Consider the following 19,813-nt stretch of genomic DNA (forward strand, 5'->3'; position numbering starts at 1 on the left):
GAGCCCGCGGGCCCAGCTGTGACAAAAGGCTCAGCACGGCCCGTGAATCAGCACTCAGCCAGGAACCGTGCTGTTTGACCACTCAGCAGTGTTTCACAATGCACCACGGCACGCAGCCGGCATTTCAAGCAGCCGAAGGCGCCGGGGCAGAAAGGACGGCAATGTACATAGGTAATGTTTGACAAGCCGAACTACACTCAACGGAGCACGAAGGAAATCCAGTGACCAGGCATCGCAATCAGAATACACAACGGATCGTAAAATGGGCCTAATTTTGGGCAGCAGTATGCAGACATTGGTCTATTGCTTTTGGGGAAAAGTTTGGTAAAATTCGGAAGTGTTCACTGGAACAGCATGACATGAAACCAGCCAGCTTCACCGGCATGAAATACATGTAGCTGCTGAAAAAAATCAAATAATCGAAGGTAGCTAGGCATTCGATAAACATTTGTATGCCTAAGAAAAAAAGCATGTTTAGATGCACACAATAGCAGATGAGGACTGTTTTCGAGTCCTTTACCGTGCATACAAGTCTGATAGGTATTTCACATCGGCGGACATGTGCTGGTCGCAATTCATGGCTGAATGTTGACGAGCGCTAAATATTGTGTATGTCGTCGGCAAACGCTTTCGCCGACACGGACTCTATCAACAATGCAGGTCATGAGCTGCTCAGTCAGTGTTTACAAGCCGTGATAGATTGAGGATGATGTCCACGGCGAATAGGCAATAACCCAGTCTGCGGCGGAGTTAACTCGTCCATAGTCTCGACTTTATCACACCCGCGAGCCTTTGCCCTGCTGTGGTTGTACGAACACCTGAATCACCGTTGTTTCGGAGGGAACCACCGGCCGCCGGCGGCTGAATCAGTGTGGTTCGCGGAGTAACCGGAGATCGGCGGCACACCTGTGTCCACCGCAGACACTCGCAGCTGCTGTGTGGTTATCTGCGGCCACTTCGGCCGACAGTCTCACGGGCGCCACCGGTGACACACGCCGGCCGAGCCTCTGCGCCGGGTGACCTATAGTCTCTCGCTCCCCGGACGGAGGGCCGCTGGCCGCCGGGCCGGCGAACGGCCCGTCCGCCGCCGACAGACAGTCCGGCGCTGTGCCGCCGCAGAGCTGCTCTGGCAGCCAGCCTCGGGCGGACCGTCTGGCTGTGCGTCGGCGTCTCTGTGTCTGTGTGTCTTTGTGTCGGTGTGTCTGTCTCTGTGTGTGTCTGTGTCTGTGTTTCTGTACGTCTGTGTGTCGTTATCTGTGTGTCGGTCGGTCTGTCCGTTGGTCCGTCGTCGGTCGGTCTGTCCGTGTTGGTCCGTCGTCTGTCGGTCTGTCCGTTGGTCCATCTGCCTGTCTGTCTGTGAGTCCCAGTCTCGCCCGACAGCAAGGTGTTAGTCCGTGACTCAGCTAGTGCAGTGAGTCGCTGAGACGCGACCGGCTCGAGAGGGCTCTGTAGACGGGCGTCCTCAATCGGCCGATAAAGGATCCACTTCGGTCACCAACCGTTCCGTTTGACATACGGAGTCAAGGTCCACGCATCGTGTCATCGGAATTCAGCGCGGTGCATGATATGTGATCGACCACATTACAAAATGCGACTGCAAGCAATGTAGATTAGAATATCTTATCACTAGCCCATTAGGAATCTCAAATCCGCTAATGACACGTGAAGTCTTGAAAGGTGTCGCTGGCAAGTGACAATGGTTTAGTTGCAAAAGAAAACTTTTCAAGCCTGTACGAGAAATATGTGCATTTTCAATTCGGGCGTAGCACTGAATGTAAGCAAAGTCGTACAAAACAATATTCGAATGAGAACCCGTGCGCAGCAAATGAAATGGAACAAAGGTCGCATCACGCCAACACACATTACCACTTAGCGTGAAGTGCTGGAAACAGTACATACATCGACAACAGCGACATTATGCAATCAGACACGCGTCTCTCGTACATTTTGGTCACGACACGGTGCATTATATGCCGCACACAGAGCGCCGCCCGCGCCGCGCTGTTGGACAGCAGTATATCACAGATACGCCGCGCTATCGGCGGGCCGGCCGCAGCACCAGCCGTGTCCGGGCTCATCAGCATTGCCGCCGGCCGGGCCGGCCGAGCCCAGACAGCCTCCGGTGGGCACAGACCGGGCGGCGCGCGCGCGCCGGCGCTGGCAGTGCGGTGGGCGGAGCGCGACCGGATCCGGCCAGCAAGCCCGTCCAGGCGGCGCGCTGTTGACGCTGACTCAGCGGGACGATGAGGTCGCACCTCCGCCGGCGCCCCGTGTATGTGCGTTGCGTCAGGACCGACCTCCGAAGGCACCGTTCACACTGACGACACCGGGCCGAGAGGAGGTGACCACGCCACCGCACCAGACGGCAGCGGTCACCACTGACCACACGGCCCAGAGCAGTGACGACAATGGAAGGCCGCCGCGGCCGGCACAGGGATGGAAAGTCCGCCGAACGTCATCCGTCACCGTCTGTCCGCAGTCGGTGACGATGGTGCCGCAACGGACGATTTGTGGTCGACAGTTTACAGTTTCAGGGAGCTCGGGGCCAGCAGGCGGCCTCGGTGCGCGGTGGAAAGATCACAGAGCCCACGGCCGGCGCGGTGTGAGAGCCCCCACTGTCAGTGGCGCCGGCGACTGGCCGGAAACCTCAGACGGACGTGTCCCGGGCCGGCCGCCGTCAGTCGGCCTCGGCTGCCATCAACACGGACAGCTGGCAAATAAACAGCGCCGCACTATTGCGCCAACATCCCTGTGAATGGGCCGGTACCGGCGCAGCTCGCCGACCACCGGCTGGGTGCCATCACATGGCCAACTTCATAGCGCGACACATGTTCAGAATACGACACACTGGCACAAACGAGCCGGCAGGATTGCACACATTTGGTCCATGACCGAATATGGAGGAAAATACCTATGGACGTAAGGCTCTGGCCTTACGAACTGCTACATTTCTGAAGATGCCTTCCAAATTATCGTTGTACATAATGACCTTCAGTAAAGTAAAGCCATGCAGTAACTATAGGAATATATGAACGGTCTAACTTGTTCTGAAGGAGGATCTCATGGTGCGTTATGAATGGCATATTCAACTTCTCGCTATAACTTAAATAAAACAGCGTAAGCGACATTCGATACCCGTTAAAGTTACAACACAGACGACACATAGCACAGACAGCCATCACACCGCCGCTCCTCCCTCCTCTATAGCACAGCGCTCCACATCAGCAGCCGCGGCGCCCCGCCCTCAGTCCCGGCGCGGCTCACACGGGTGTCGGCCTGGGCACCAGGTCGGGCGTCTGGGACAGCGCCGGCGGCGGCGGCGGCGGCACCAGCGTCTGGCCGGCGCCGTTGGCCACCAGCTGCGAGCCGCGGCCGGCCTTGGACTCGGCGTCGCTGCCCGAGGAGGCCTGCTCGCTGCGGCGCACGGTGACGCGGCTGCCGGACGTCTCCGAGGGCGACAGCGGCCGCCGGCAGAGGATGTGCAGGTAGGCGCGCCGCAGCTCAGCGCACCACAGGCCGAACACCCAGCCGTTGAAGATGTGGTACACCTGGCGCATCACACCCGTCACCACGAACACGACGGCCGTGCAGTGGCCCGGCGCGAACAGGTACCAGTGCAGCGCCGCCTGGAACGGCAGCACCAGCGCCAGGAACAGCAGCACCAGCTTCAGCACGGCCACGTAGCTGCGCAGGTGGACGTTGCGCGCGGCGCGCGGCGGCGGCTTGCCCGAGCGCTGGCTGCCGGCTAGTAGGCGGCGGCGGTGGTGCAGTGACACGCAGATGACCGTCAGGTTGAGGCCGATGATGCCCAGCACGATGACGTCCGTGGAGAACGTGGAGACCATCAGCACGGCCGGGTGCAGCGCCGAGAAGGCGTCGCAGCGCCCGGCCGGCGGCAGCCGCTGCGACTGGGCCAGCGCCAGCAGCGCCGACTGCACGCCGCCGGCCAGCCAGCAGAGCGGCGCCAGACGGCGCGCCCGCTGCGCCGACATGTGCACGCGGTGCCGCAGCGGACGCAGCACGGCCGCGCTCCGGTCGCCCGTCAGCGCCAGCAGGCCCAGCATGCTGGCCGTGTTGGCCGCCAGCCGCACGTAGCTGATGAAGACGCAGAGGGCCGGCGGCGGCGCGGCCACCAGCTGCTGCAGCGCCACCGCCGTCAGCGTGCTCAGCGCCACGCAGATGTCGCTGGTCGCCATGCCGGCCAGGAAGATGTACATGTTGTGCCGGCGGATGTGCTGGTAGCGCAGCACGGCCACCACGGGCAGCAGCGAGTTGAGCGCCACCAGCGAGCAGAGCAGCACCTCCAGCCACGGCAAGGTGGTGCGCACGGCGCTGCGCGCGTCCTCGTCCAGCAGGTCGGTGGGCGACGGCACGCCGCCCAGCCGCTCCATCAGCTGGCCCATGGCCGACGGCCGGCGGCCGCCGTGCCGATTTAATCACCCGGCTTTAATCACGGACCCTGTCAACACGCCTGACTGCCCACGCCGAGCCGTAACAGCCGCAGCTGGCACTGGAGACTGGAAACGGTCGACGGAGCGGGCCCGCCGCCGCTCCCCGCACCACCTCACTGCACTGCAGCCGCTCACACACCGCGGAGCCGCCGCTGGGACTGGGCCGGCCTGCCGGGCGGCGGAGGTGACGCGGCGGGGTCGGATGTGCGCCGACCAGCGACGGTGGACCGCTGCCAGCCCGGTCCGGCTCGGTGACTGATGATTACCTCCGCCGGCACACCCCACTTCTCACAGCAGGCCGCAGGTCGGGAGAGCAGCTGGCAACCACACTCCCTAAATGACGCGATATATTTATTGTTTATGTTGATTCTTGTGCATCAGTCGAAGGGCATCGCTTTCTTTCCAAGCAGTCTTCAATCTAAATTACAAAGTCAGGCAGGATTGTATAGCTGTCGCCTGTCACCCAAGTTAATACTGAAAGTGCAGCCAGCACGCACACGTTCTGGCCACCCCGACCTTCTTGACAATTGAGCACTGCGCCAGCGGGCCGAGTGTCACAACACCTTCGTCACTAGCGGCGCCGTTGCTCCTCGTGCCACCGCAGTTCCGACACGGCCCGCCGGCGGACCTCATCTGACGGCTGTCCGCAGCACACTGTCGGCGGTAGCTGCCGGCTGCCCGGCGGCGGTGGCGGCGGCGCGCCGACGGCGGACGGCGGGCGGGCACCCACCGGGACCTGAACAGTGCACAGTGCACAGGTGCCACGGCAGCGACGCCACACGGCGGGAGGCGTTCAGATAGCCGCTCAGACTGCCTCAGATCGAGAGCCGTGGAATTCGTCAGTGAGCCGGCGGAAACTGGCTCAGCCCTGTCGCCATTTGGCCCCGGCTGGGGTGCGCTCGTACGGCCGCCATCGAGCATGGCGAGGTAGGTGCCCCCCCCCCCCCATCCCCCCTGATACCGCGGAAGGCTGGCAGCCCGGTGAGTCAGCACGGCTGCCGTCTCTTATCACACCACCTGCCACTGCACTGATCTCGAGTGCCCCCAACATAGGTTAGGTACTATAATAGTCACTCTCATATCGCGCGCGAGTCTCATGGCGACGCTGAGCAGTAGTACCAGCCATTCAAACTCGAAAGCAGCGGCAGGAATTGGGGAATCGCCACACCACACATGAGCTGTGACCGGCCATATTCGAACGGCAAATGTGTTTTGTGATGATTTTGTTTTCTAGGAACTTCAAACCAAATAACTGACGAGGACTGCAGCGGACTTGATAAAGCGCTGCACTTTCAAAAACTGCAAATAACAAGCATTTATGACTAAGGTTCGAGGGATGATTCGACCTCTTCACATTCTCCCTGATCAAGGGACGTCAAATAATAAGATACCTACTAGCCATTTACCAAAGCATTCAACGTAAAAATGTCCAAACAGTAACGCCTTCGTATGTATGTTTATTTGACGAAGGCTGACCATTTGTTTTATTTTCGTCATTACCATACCATTTCATACGAGCTGCCTCGTAACTAAATGTGTAAACGTAATTGAATCCAATCTGCCATCTAATGGCCTTGTTCCTTCCGTTGCCAGCCACCGCGGTGCACAATTTGTCTCGCTGAGTGCCATAGTGACGACAGGAAGTCTCTATTTGAGTAGTTCCCACTGCGCTCATAACGCACTGCCGCTGAGATAAGACAGAAAACACCGACACCATTTTCCACTTAGCAGCGAAAGGGACTCGGCGGCGGGCGACCACAGCAGCCATCCGTTATGGGTGTGTAACTAACTGTGTGCCCGCGGCATTGCCACCGGGCGACCACAGCAGCCATTCGTTATATGTAGGTAGATGTGTATGTCCCCGCGGTACGGCCACCCGGCGGCTGCACGGGCGGACACGGACACGGACACGGACAGTGACACGGACACGGACACGGACAGTGACACGGACACGGACACGGACACGGACACGGACACGGACGCCTCCCAAAAGAGCCGACGCATTCCCAAACAACTACCGCTCGACGTCACAAAGCCCAGAATAACGTCACTGGACGTCAGCCCGAGACGTCATCGTGACGAGGTAAACAAACGGGGAGCACACATCAGCAGCAGCTGGCGCATGCATGTCCATCGTTTATTTGCAATTACGAAATGTGAACTGGCGAGCACATTAAGTACCCAACCAAAGCAAATATCGGCACAGTAAGTGGGTATGTCTGCAAAATCAAAACAAACTGTGAACGCTGGAGAATGTTGTGCATTTCCTCTTAATCGACCCGCCTGCCCTTATCTTCTTTAGAATTGCCGCGAGGGTAGCCAAGTCTGACCCTATCGCAATTCTTATATTTGTTACAGGGAGTATGCGATTTCAGTTAGTTTGCAACGACCCTAGGGTGGTTGTAACCTCCCTGGACGATCAGTTTGTTTGCAACGACCCTAGGGACGTTACAAAATAACTGCTCGTTCCGCGGCGTTGTAACGAAACTAGGGTCGTTGCAACCTCCCTAGTTAGTATGCAACGAACCTAGGGTTGTTACAAAATAACTAGGGAGTTTAAGAATTCATCGAGTCTCATTTCACATGAGGGCCGTCAGCAATCTTGTCCATTGAAAATCTTGTTCAATCTAGTTCATTTAAAAAGAAAAGAAGAACAAAATTTGAACATTCAGCTCAGGAGTATTTCACGACGGCCATCTAGTACACATTTTGTGCAGATTAGGTGCACATTTGGTGCAAATTTGTTCAAATTAGATGGGCATTTGCCAGGAAGCCCTTCGTAAAAACGGTTATTATCCGCTCGTTTCCAGTCTTTTTGTGATTGTTAACGTTCAAACATGTGAAATGATGATAATCCCATGCATTATAGTGGGTGTCAAGGTCACGTGAAGGTCAGGTCAAGGTCATTGACCTTTGATGACCTTAGTTCACTTCTTCTGGGTTCATATATTCTGTAGGCTAGTTTTTGGAGCTGATTTCGCATTTAGCACCCATTTGAACATTTAAGAAGTAATTTTGGCGCCTTCGTACCATGTCACGAGGCTGTCAGTGGTGGTTGACACCTACTATGGACAGCTAGCAAGACGCCTACTGGTTGACCTGACCTGACCTGACCCGACCTGACCCAAAAACATCAAGACATCATCGGTGATCAAAGCTAACATGAAATTCGTGATCAGCGCACCGAAAAACCTCGTAACAAGCTAACTCTCCAAAGTTTTAACAGGTCCCGATTTTCCCGACTTCTGAGTCACTGACCTGACCTGGAAAGTCAACCAATAACCTAGCCCCGCCATGTGCGTTTGCAGCTAGCAAAACACCAATAAGGGCGAGAGTTAACCCTCGCCCGCACATGCCATTTTCCCATCCTAGAACCACATGGGGGGGGGGGGGGGGTTGCCACTCCCCGCGCCATTTCGTTCCTGTTGGAGATAGAGCTTCGCGGTAAAGACCAAAACGATTCTTTCATGGGAAGAAACGAATCCAATTATACCCAGTTTTACCTTCTCAGGTCAGTCATTGACCTTCCAGGTCAGGTCAAACTAAAAAATGTTGCTGTTTTGGGTCACCGTTGGATATCAAGTGCGCTGCTTATCATATAGCGATGACGATGCCGTTTTCTGGTGCCCAGCTAGCTAGAACCTCTTTGTCACACTACCCGACCAGATTTTTGCTGCTGAGGTCATTTCAGGTCAAGTTAGGTCGAGGTCAATGATATGTGTTTGTATGTCTGTGTGTGTCTGTGTGTATAATGATGTGTGCACCGATTGTTTGTGTTCCTATTACATGAAATCATGATCTGAGAAGCTTTCACCAAGAATGCAGTCAAAAAACTTCACGAAAAGTAAATTCAGCTTGCCTAAAACGCAATTATTTTATATGACCTAGGTTGACCTTAACCCTGACCTTGACATCTGTACATCGTCGAACAACATGTTCCATGATAGGTGGGAGGTAAGACTGGCAAAAAAGGCCGAAATCAAGGTGTCAAAAGCTCACAAGGCCCATAGCCAACGCAAGATGTTGAGAATTGGCCATTTGGGTCATGACATGGCCTGAAAAACAAGGTCATATCTCCGAAACCAAAAACCACAAAAACTTGAATTTTTTAGTGAACATCTAGAAAGGATAGAGGAGCAGCTATACTAAAAATCAGGCTTCTAGCTCTAAAAATGTTGAGTGCAGAGCAGAAAGACTACCTGGGGGAGTGGCAACCACCCCCCCCCCCCCCCCCATGTGCCCCCTGTGAAACGAGACTCGATGATTTCTTAAACTCCCTAGTTATTTTGTAACAACCCTAGGTTCGTTGCATACTAACTAGGGAGGTTGCAACGACCCTAGTTTCGTTACAACGTCCCGGAACGAGCAGTTATTTTGTAACGTCCCTAGGGTCGTTGCAAACAAACTGATCGTTCAGGGAGGTTACAACCACCCTAGGGTCGTTGCAAACTAACTGAAATCGCATACTCCCTGTAACATATTGCAATTAAAGGGACACTCCCACCTTAACATTAGTTTTGAGTTGAGATAGCCAAATTGGTGGCCATGGCCTGCAAATACCGGTTTGGGCACTCACAACATCGACAAATGCTTTAATTCGGAGATATGGAATTTCAAACTTGCAGTTTTCGGATTCTAAGGGGCTAGTGCATTGGTATGCCCTCTTAGAATTTGTGACGTCAGCGGAGATCTAACGATTTTTAAATCTTTTACTAGAACGTTTGGTAGCACGCGGTGGTATATGCTGCTTTGCGCGCAACAAACGCCGCACTTTCAAATAAAGTCGCTAGGAACAGCGGAGATCCCAAAAAGTAAACAAAAGTAAAAGTCTAATATCTTGAAAACCGGTGAATATTTTTCGATGAAATTTGGTAGATATTCGTTTTCGCTCTTTCTGAACCGAGCGACATCACTTTCGTGCCAATTCATTAACTTTTTTAAAGGTGGGAGGGTCCCTTTAAGTGACAAACCGCATGGATATGAACAACATTGCTTTTTGTTAAGACCATGCAATAACTGTATGATCAACAAAGTAAGATATTTCAAATGATTTTTGTTGCGTTTTCTCATGAATAAGTTCCATTTCGGCTCAAGAACAGCAAACTTTATTAATTATCAAAGTGGCAAGTTAGAACAGTAACGAAATCAGCAGAGCCCGGCAGGTTCAAGAGCCCGCGTCTCTACTCCCCTGTCAGCCTATTGCTCCCCCGGTGACGGGTCGGGGAGGTGGACGTTGACCGGTGACGGAGCGCAGCGCACACGTCACGGCCGGTCACCGAGACGGCGGACAATGGACGGCGGTCGGCGGGGCGGGCACACGTCACGGAGCGCCGGCCGGACGCGCCGGATACCGGCGGGACATGGTCAGCTCCCGGGCAGCAGCGAGCCGTCAGCACGGTCAACAAACGGTGACCGGCGCCGCGCCAGTGATCTGATTATGTAAATCGCACCGGGCCCGGCTGGTAAGTACAACACGCACTGATGTCAGCGAGCCGAGCCAGCCGCCAAGTACAGCCCTCCCGACACCTCGGAGAAGCACGACAGAAATGCGGGGATAAGGCGCCGGATCTAATGGGAACAGATGATGCAACACTCATCGGCTGTTTTGGAACGAAAATCAATACATCAGTATTTAAATACGACTTGTCTGTAGATCCAAGTATGAGTGGAGTCAAAAAAGCTGTTGCCAAAATTCGAGCATGATTTTAGAACTAACACTAAGGACGATCCCAAATCTAACACAAGAACAAGCAACGGGCAAAAAAGGCAAAAAAAGAACAGGGTCTACTAACCTAAAATTACTGGTTCCACTAAAGAAACGTCAATCTATTTGGCCATATGCGAGTCAAACACCGATTCAGAAACCAACGACAAACAGCGACAGAACTAAGTTATTTGGTGCCAGTCAGCGCTGATGAGGGGACTGTCGAGTGTCTGGGCTGCCCGGTCCAGTCCGTGCCGTCCCCAGTGACCGTGGGACCGGTGACGGTGCCCGCGGCCCGTCCGGCCGGCCAGCACACCAATCAGACCGACTGACAAACGGAGGGTGCCGCCGAGACGGCTCCCATCCCCACTGCACTGCCGCCGGTGGCCGGGAGCGACCACTGCAGCACGGCCCGGGCGCTCCGGCCGGCCGAACCGGGCTACGGCCGAAGACTGAGGGCTCGGCCGGGCGGGGAGAACGGCTGCCAGAGCCGCTTTGTACCGCTGAAGGAACGATGTCCTATAGCGTGGCCAGTGGAGCGTGTGCCACCATCACCGAGATAGCCAGCCTTTCTAGCACATACGGAATAGCTTTTGATATGATGAAAGTAAATGAGCATTGTGTGACGCTTAAACCTGGAAAGAAAATGCCAAGAATGTTATTTCCTGGAACCTGCTGCAAGATCTCATCTCGGTCAAGACCAAGGCAAAACTGCTGCAGCTGATTGATCCAGAAAATGTATTTAAGTTTGATTTGTGAATTACTTGCTTTCATAAAATGTCATGAATGCAATGGAAAGCCAACGCGAATATCGACTGACGGTTCAACGGAGGTCGAACACCAGGTGGGAAGTATCTAATGTTTTTATCTGCTTGCATCAATTATTCAATTCACACATGTAATGCGTCGCAGCGGTACAAGAATGGACGGAATCCCCTGCTAAGTATGAGCGATACTCATGAGTGACCTAGGCACCGCAGCATTAGAGATGCGCTGAACCTATAAAATTGGACCATGGGTGGGACCGTCAAGGTGCGTTCGTCCTTATTTATGCGTTATGGTATGTACTTACATACCTACATACTGTCTGGTTGTACCTGCTGGGCCCGTAGGTCGGTACCCACTGCTGTACCGGCCGGGCCCGCTGCGCTGGTCGGTAACTCGGTACTCACAGTTTGTTCTCGGAGCGGTGGTACTGCAAGATGTCGTTCAGGATGCGGTTCTTCAGGTCGGTGATGAGCTGGGTGACGCCACGCACGAACTCGTCCCGGTCCAGCCTGGGGCGAAATACAGACGTCAGAGCGGCGGCGCAGACAACAGAGACGTGAGAGCTGCAGAACAGAGACGTCAGAGCGGCGGCACAGAGACGGCAGTCGTCCGAGTTCAGTCTGGGTCGGGACAGGGACGTCAGCCATTTTACATAGTCCAGTCTGGGTCGGCACGGCAGGTCAGTCGTCCGAGTTCAGTCTGGGTCGGGACAGGGACGTCAGCCATTTTAGTCCAGTCTGGGTCGGCACGGGAGGTCAGTCGTCGGAGTTCAGTCTGGGTCGGGACAGGAAGTCAGTCGTCAGACTAATCCCGGCCCACTCTCTCTCTCGGGACGTAACAGGGATTTCCGCCGTCTAACTGACCAAATCATCGGAAATTGCCCGTGAACATTAAATTTGTACATACATAGGCAGAGTAAGCACAGTACGAATTAATATTAGCCAACGTATTAATTTGCCTTCTGACAGCATTTCGTAGAGATATTGATATAATTATCATAACCGATGCGATGGAGAAACGTCATGGGACGCTACACCGAGGCGGCCGAAGACCATCCGTGAGTTGTAAAATACTTACATGCAGTTGTCAAGTGAACAGCGATTCACTTGACAGCTACATCAGAACGGAATCAAAGATTTATGGCCACCTGACAGGTGAGAGCTCACTATCAGGACAATGAGTCACCATACAAATGACTGAGATTTCGTCTATTGGCATCTTTATCGTCTAGGAATTTTTCCTTTATCAAACGTAACGGCATGGGCTTGGACTGGTCATTGGACGCTGTCAAAGCAATTAGAACATGGCTCACTGGTTGAGTAGTAAAAGACAAGTATACATATTATGTATTATGTATGTATTATGAGACGCACACAACACATTGGGGTGGACGCGTTTCGTCGAGACTTCTTCAACACCCCTTCCGAAATGGAAGCAATACAAGCACACACAAGAATGTGTGTGCTTCTTGTGTGTGCTTGTATTGCTTCTATTTCGGAAGGGGTGTTGAAGAAGTCTCTCGACGGAACGCGTCCACCCGAATGTATTGTGTCCGTCTCATAGCTCACTGGGTAATGGCCAATGGGTAAGCTCATGTTTAGTTTCAAATGTCCATACTTATTCATAAAGTTATCCGTTTTGTTGAAATGCTTTATGTATAAAAATAAACACAGATGCAAGCAAATGACATCTTTTGAACCAAGGAGAGCGTCTTGAGACAAACAAACCCCGCGGGCGATGGACGCAGCGGACCTGTCGTGTCTCTGCCGCTGATGAGCGGGCTCCCGCCGACCGCCGCGCCGGCGGGCTGGAACGCTGCACCGTCCGGCGGTGGCCGGGGGGGGGGGGGGTCGGACCAGTGCAGAGCGGCCACACCGGATATTGGCTGCCGGCCGGAGGGTCAACACAACACCGCCAGCCAGTTCAGCCCCGGCCGACAGGACACACTGAACCACCGCCCGGAACAAACCGAACTGACCGCCACCCGGGCACACCGCCGCGTACTTACACAGGCTCGGACAGGGAATGGTGCCATACTCAGGTGACAGCACTGGCGGATCCAGCGGGGCATCTGTGGCATTTGTCCCTCCCACAGGTTCCGAAATGAGCGTTTTGTCGTTTGCTTCTTCGCCTTCTTCCCCTGTCCCGAACACTCTGCCCTCACCTGAACATGCTAGTGGACCATGCTCAAGTACTTAGCCCTCACCTGAACATGTCGAAGTACTCGATGGTCTCCATGCCGGCCAGTGAGTGGAGCAGCGGCTCGAAGCTGGCCACCAGTGCCGTCTGCTCCTCGAACGGGTGCTCCTCGGAGAGGAACTGGTCCACGCCGGCGCTGGCCTCCCCGCTCAGCAGGATGTTGTAGGTAGCCGCTGCCGGGCCAGAGGCAGACGGCACGGTCAGCGCGCCCCACACACGGCACAGAGGCGGCTGACAGTTGAACAGAGCGGCACAGAAGCAGGGCGGCTACTACTATGAATAATGTCGCCGGCGGCTGGAGACGGACAGCCCGCCTGGGACACTTACTCATCTGAGTGATAGATGGTGTGGTTGGTAGAGTGAGGGAGTCTGGCGGTCCCTGCGGACGGAGGAACCGGAGGCTGGGTGGTGCAGTGGGTCTGGACTGCAGCGGGGTCTGGACTGGAGCGGAGGGTCTGGTTTGGAGCGGAGAGTGCCCACGGACGTGAGAGGCTGGGTGGTGCAGTGGGTCTGGGTTGAATTGCGACAGAGGGTCTGCGTTACAGTGGAGAGTCTGACGGTCCTTGCGGACGGAAAGAGAAGAGTAGGCGGCTGTCATTATTCTTAGTCTTACCACTCTGCCGGCGCTGGGTAACAAAGCCACAATCGTGGCAAACACCAAGCGTTAGTAACTCGGGGAGAATGGAAATAAATGTTGGACGCCTTGATGTTCTTGATAACGCTCAGCTCAAACCGACCACGAGCATGTGTTCAGTGAGATTTCCGAGGAATGATAGCGCTGTAAGAAGCGTGATATATTATTAGGAAATGTAAAATCGAGCTTATCAGAGATACAAACCGCACATTTCTCCCAATGATCTGATATCAACAGGCTATAGTGTAGTCTCGTAATTCAGCGTCACCCACCAGTTAGATTTCAGACACAACAAAGGATCGACGGGATGCAGCGGCTCAAAGTGCTGAAACGTCCTGCAATCCGCACGAATAGAGTGCCTCGCAGTTTCGGATCGAAGAGCAAAGCTTTTGAGTAAATTCTAAATCCGACTGAAGAAAATGCTGAAGTTTCAATCAACGTGCTTTAAATACCAAGGACATATGGCAGTCCAATGTGTCGCAAAACACTAGCCAAAGTCTGTCCGTTGCTTTCTCGTGGCTACATTTCCTCGCAGGTGAATGTAAATGATACCGTATGTCAATGGTGCCACAAAGGGTCTCCATCGAGTCTCCGCTGCGCGGCGCCAGTGGCCGGACGCGCGCGGGGACGCTCCTGTCACCTCACCGGCTCCCCTTGGGTCCCGGTCCCGTTGGGCCGGCTGCGTGTTTGGACCTCATCCGCGTGAATGAGTGACTGAGTGACATTGAGTGAGTGATCAGACGCGACTGATTTATTGTGTCGTGACTGCGTGGCGTGACTTTGGGCGTGGAAGCGCATCTAGCGGCCTGCGTCGACTTACCGGAGGGAGGAGTGCTACCGGCGGATGATGCTCTGAACATACGGCGGCTCCGTGACGTGACGACTTTTTCAACACCCTGCACAGCACCACCATGCACCCAGATCTGCTGCACTGGCTGACTGTGCTGGCGGTGGCCAGGCTTCTGACGCTCGCCGCGCTGCCTGCCCCGGCCCCAGCGCGACTGGTCCGTGCGGAGCGCGCGGACAGAGCGGCCGAGTTTGACCCACTGGTCGAGCGAGTGACCGACACGCGGCCGCCCCGACCTCGCCCTGTGGCAGCGGCTCTCCCTGCTCCCCCGCGACCGGCGTTACCGCGCGGGACCGCCGCCGACCCTGACAGGCCGCCGGCCGCCGACAGGGGCCCGTCCAGGCCTACCCGGCGAGGGGTGTGCAGCCGGCGGCGCGGCTCCAGGGGCGGGCGGATCTGGAGAGCTGGAGAGCGGCCAGATCAGCTGTACATCGCCCAGCTTAACGTGCAGTCGGTGAAACCAAAACTGCTCGAACTGCGTGACGACATCGCGCAGCACAATTTTGACCTCATTGTATTATGTGAGACGTGGCTTAAGCCGGCCACACCCGATCGACTTTTACCGGTTCCCGGCTACCAGCTGCTGCGGAGAGACCGAGCTGACGGCAGGGGCTACGGCGGTGTCGCCGTTCTGGTGAGGGAGGGGATGGTGGCCACCGTGCTGGACGGACCTGACCGAGTCACAGCGGACTCCAGGCTAGAGTCGCTGTGGGTCCAGATCGGCACGGGCCCGCAGAAGGTAGTAATCTGCTCCCTCTACCGGCCGCCGGTGCAGACACAGGTCCGTGTCACCGCGGACCTCGACACACTGGAGCAGCAGCTGCAGCACCACATCACTCGCCACAGCGGACCGATCGTCATAGCCGGCGATATTAATATCAACACCGCGGACGGCGGCAGCGCTGCGGCTACCAGACTCCGAGAGCTGTTTACCGCCTACGCAGTGCACCAGCATATCGACGGGGCCACGTTCCGGTCATCAGGCTCCACCATCGATGTGATCGCAACGAATCGTGGTGTTGAGCGGGCCGGGACGCTGCACTGTCACTACAGTCCTCACAACTTGTGCCGTGCAGTGGTGCCGACCCCGGGCCGCCGACCGGAGCGGTGCACTCTGACAGGACGGAGCTGGCGCAAACTGGACACCGCCGAGGCGAGCCGCCGCCTGTGGGCTGTGGACTGGAGCCCTGTGTACCGCAGTGCTGACCCGGGCGAGCAGTGGGACTATTTTATCGCGGTGACTATGCCCATTATTGACAGTCTGGCCCCGGCCAGACGGTTCCGAGTGCGTAACCCGACGGCGCCCCCAGTGACGGAAGCCACAAAGGACCTAATGGCCCGGCGGCGGGCGGCGCTACGTGCCTCAGATCGTGCCTTGTATAAGGAACTGAACCGGCAGGTTAGGTCGGCCGTCCGCCGTGACACGCGAGAGGAGATCGACCGGCGCGTGCGGGAGAGCGGGCCGAGCTCCTTGTGGCGCAGTGTCCGGCCGGTCATCGCGGGGAAGCGGACGACCAAACCTTCACCGGACGCAGACACGGACGCAGTGAACCAGTAGGTACTTCGCCAGTATTGGGACCGCCACGGCCCGACAGGTGGACTCCGCGGGGCCCGAGCTGGCGGTGCGGCTGCCGCGCGTTTCCACCGGCCGTTTCCAGGTGTCACCCGTTACACCGGAACAACTGTCGCGTGTCGTTGGTAGGATGGCCAGCAGTACATCGTGTGGCGCTGACGGACTATGTATACGTTTTATCAAACAGTGTTTTGGCTCCATCTATCCCGTCATCACCCACATCGTCAACTCCAGCATCAACAGTCACAGCGTCCCTAGCTCATGGAAATTAGCCTTGATCCATCCCATCCAGAAATCACCCAAATCCACAGACGTAACCAACTTCCGCCCCATATCAATCCTTCCCACCATCGCCAAAATCACTGAACGCGTCGTTTACGAGCAGCTTTTTACCTATTTCACCTGTCATCATTTATTCTCGTCTAGTCAGCACGGTTTTAGGACGAACCATTCTACCGACACCGCACTTTTAGATGTTACAGACCGAGTGTTTGAGGCTATGGACCGTAAGGAAATCACACTTTTGTGTCTTTTAGATCTGTCCAAATGCTTTGACGTCGTACCGCACGCCGGACTTTTACGTAAACTCGAACTGTACAATGTCGACACGCGCTGGTTTGAGAGTTATTTGGCTGACCACCAGCAGCAGGTGGTAGCTGAGAGCCACTCTGGCTCTCGAACTCTGTCGGCGGCGCTGCCGAACCCCATCGGCACCTATCAGGGGACATCGCTCGGACCGCTCTTGTACAGCATCTATGCTAATGATATGTCGCTATTCGTTGATGACGCGAGCATCGTGCAGTACGCGGACGACACTCAGGTTCTCGTGGGCGGGAGGCCCGGAGACATTGGCGCCCTGATCGGATCCATGGAACGAAATTTGTCACTGCTCTCGAACTGGTTTGGCAAAAATGGTATGAAAATCAACGCTCAGAAAACTCAGCTCATTGTTCTCGGCACTCGTCAAAATCTCCGGCAGCTTCCAACAGTCAGCATCAACTTTATGGGCGCCACTGTCTCCGGCTCTCCCGCGGTGCGGAATCTGGGTGTCGTATTTGACCAATGTATGTCGTTTGCCGCCCATACCGATGATGTCGTCCGGCGCTGCACAGGTATTTTAATCGGATTGAGTCACTCTAGACATACTTTACCGCATTCGACGCTCACCACCCTAGTCCAAAGTCTAGTCATTTCGCTCATCCGCTATTGTATCAGTGTGTACGGCTCCTGCAATACCACTCAGCTCGCACGTCTGCAAAAGCTGCTGAATTTCTCAGCCCGTGTGATATCGGGGCGTCGGAAGTTTGATCATGTTAGTGACGTCCTGCGTGACCTGGGATGGCTGTCCGCGCGTGACATGTACTTATACCATGTGCTGACCCTATTGAAACGTATGCTGGTCACTGCGCAGCCCGAGTCAATCGCGAGTAGAATAGTGCATAGACGTGACGTACATCAGCGAGCCACAAGACAGATAGATATGCTACATGTGCCCAGAATCAAATCGGAGTCCGGGAGGAGACGATTCCTCTTTACCGCCGTGACAGCTTTTAATAGCCTACCACCGGCGATGTGTGACCTGAACCTGCGCGCGTTCAAGGCAGAGTTGCGCCGGCACTTGTTGCGACAACAGGCGGCCGACCGTTAGCAATACTTCATGACGACACGTTTGTGACAGAGTGACTGCGAACGAAAGTCTGTCTGTGTGCGTGCGTGCGTATGTTTTTCCCACGACACCCATCATTTTATATTGCGACCCTGGTTCAGGAATAGCCATTTTTGTGGAATGAGCCTACGATGTCAAATAAATAAATAAATAAATAAATAAATAAATAAATAAATAAATAAAGGGTTTCATCTACCCCAGGAACAAAAATACGACAGCACACTGAGAGCAAACGAGCGTGACAAACCCGGCGCGATGGCCATCACGGCGCCGCTGGCAACTTCGGCCGCACCGGGGCTAAACATGGCTCCAGCTGCCAAGAGCCACAGTCAGACTGGGCTGATCCTCAGAGAGGGACGGACGGACGGACGCTCTGGCGCCCGCCGTTGTCAGCTCTCCGTTCCCGCCGACGGACGGGTTTTTGTGCGCCGCGCCGGCTGTTGTTGCCAACCGAGGCTCGATGCCGGCCGGCGACACTGCCGACAGCGCTGGCTCTGTCGGAGGCCGGGCGATCTGCTATCGACAGGTGTGCAGTCTTCCCAGGACAGCCAATTCACTCTCCGGCAGTGGGACCACCAGTCAGAACCAATTGCATTTGGGACGCCGCGTAACAAACCGAATCATCGCTATCACACACCGGTCACTTACGGTGAAGGCCGTAGTTTTCATCCCGTCTCAACTGAAATACACGCATGAGTTAAAAGTCAGCCCTCCTCCTACGGTAGCTCTCCCTCTCCCCGAGCTGTACCGAGCTGGTGGGTACGGGGACCCGCAGTTGCTACTGTACACGAACCCCAACTTTAGCCGTCAGTGTCCTGTCCAGTAACAGTAGCGGCGGAAAACCTTCAATTAAGGGGGAGCACCACCGACTTTTGGTCTCATTCTTTCCATGCAACGCCCATAGAGCTAATGTTAAAATGCCAAAATCAAAGGGGGGCACGGTGCCCCAGTTCCCTCCCCGTTCCGCCGCCTATGTCCAGTAACAACAGATAACAATGATATCGACTGCCGGTCCCTATACAAGAGCAGCTGAGGTTTTCTGTGCGTGCCCTCTGACAGCTTATCGTTGTTCCCTGTGAGGGTGCTGGGACAATTTAATTTACTCAGGGTCGCTGTACAGTAGCAACTGCGGGTCCCCGTACCTCCCCCCCCCCCTCCCGGCTCCCTCCACCGAGCTGGTGGGTATCTCCCCTTCACCCACCGAGCTGGTGGCTCTGCCGCAGCGGCGCCTTGAACAGGTGCCGCACGTGTCTGCGCACCGTCTGGCGGGCGTTCTCGAGAAACACCTCGGGGATGTCGACCGTCAGGTAGCGCGAGCTGGCCTCGTCGCCGCGCAGAAACACCTCGATGGGCAGCGTCTGCTGCAGCGAGGCCGCCAACTGCGCGCACACACACAGACATACAGACACAGCAGTCACAAACAGACATGTGCATGGATCCGAGAAAATGGATCTGGGATCCGATCCCACCGATCCTGATCTCGGATTCGACATGATCATAGATCCAACTCTTTGATTTATCGAGAGATCCGTAGGGATTATAGAAACGAATCTTATTTTTTGTGCTTGCGGCGACCGAATTACATACAACGCGGGAAAAACTGCAAAAAGTGGGATAATTTGATCCGTCTGCTGACACAGACCTAAATTTGGTTCAATTAATTGATCAACTGCTGCGCCTATGAGTATACAGCGGTTCCACTGCTTCTGAACTCTGCCTAAAGCATCAAGGCGCTGTCTTAGCGATCATGGATGCAAAGAGTGCCCTGTTTGTCTGACAGCTCTAATATGCTTCCTAGGCCCCGTTGTGATGTGATGCATAGCAACCCAGCCTGTTTACTGGCGGGGAGACTCGAGAGACAGCGATAAAAAAGTTAGGAGTCAAGGTCACGGCCTGACTGCCCTCTGTCTAGGATAGCTTGTCCCGCAGCCGGGTGAGCCGCCAGCCTGCCCCGGGCAGAGGGAGGGACGA

The 19,813-nt window shown here is 55.3% G+C and overlaps 1 protein-coding gene across 5 annotated transcripts in view; it reads right to left on the reverse strand.

Moving 5' to 3' along the window:
• Positions 1–19,813, reverse strand: part of LOC122366404 (dynein axonemal heavy chain 12-like) — a 126,038-nt gene that overhangs the window by 80,517 nt on the left and 25,708 nt on the right. For all 5 annotated transcript variants that reach the window (XM_043338634.1, XM_043338633.1, XM_043338635.1 and 2 more), the window contains 3 exons: positions 19,044–19,221; positions 13,130–13,295; positions 11,328–11,432 (listed from right to left, as the gene is read on the reverse strand). In XM_043338634.1, the coding sequence (XP_043194569.1) occupies positions 11,328–11,432; positions 13,130–13,295; positions 19,044–19,221 (449 nt within the window). The remainder of the gene's footprint in view (positions 1–11,327; positions 11,433–13,129; positions 13,296–19,043; positions 19,222–19,813) is intronic.

This window comes from Amphibalanus amphitrite, unplaced genomic scaffold, assembly GCF_019059575.1.
Source record: "Amphibalanus amphitrite isolate SeventyFive unplaced genomic scaffold, NRLGWU_Aamphi_draft 000804F_arrow, whole genome shotgun sequence".
Classification (NCBI taxonomy): domain Eukaryota; kingdom Metazoa; phylum Arthropoda; class Thecostraca; order Balanomorpha; family Balanidae; genus Amphibalanus; species Amphibalanus amphitrite.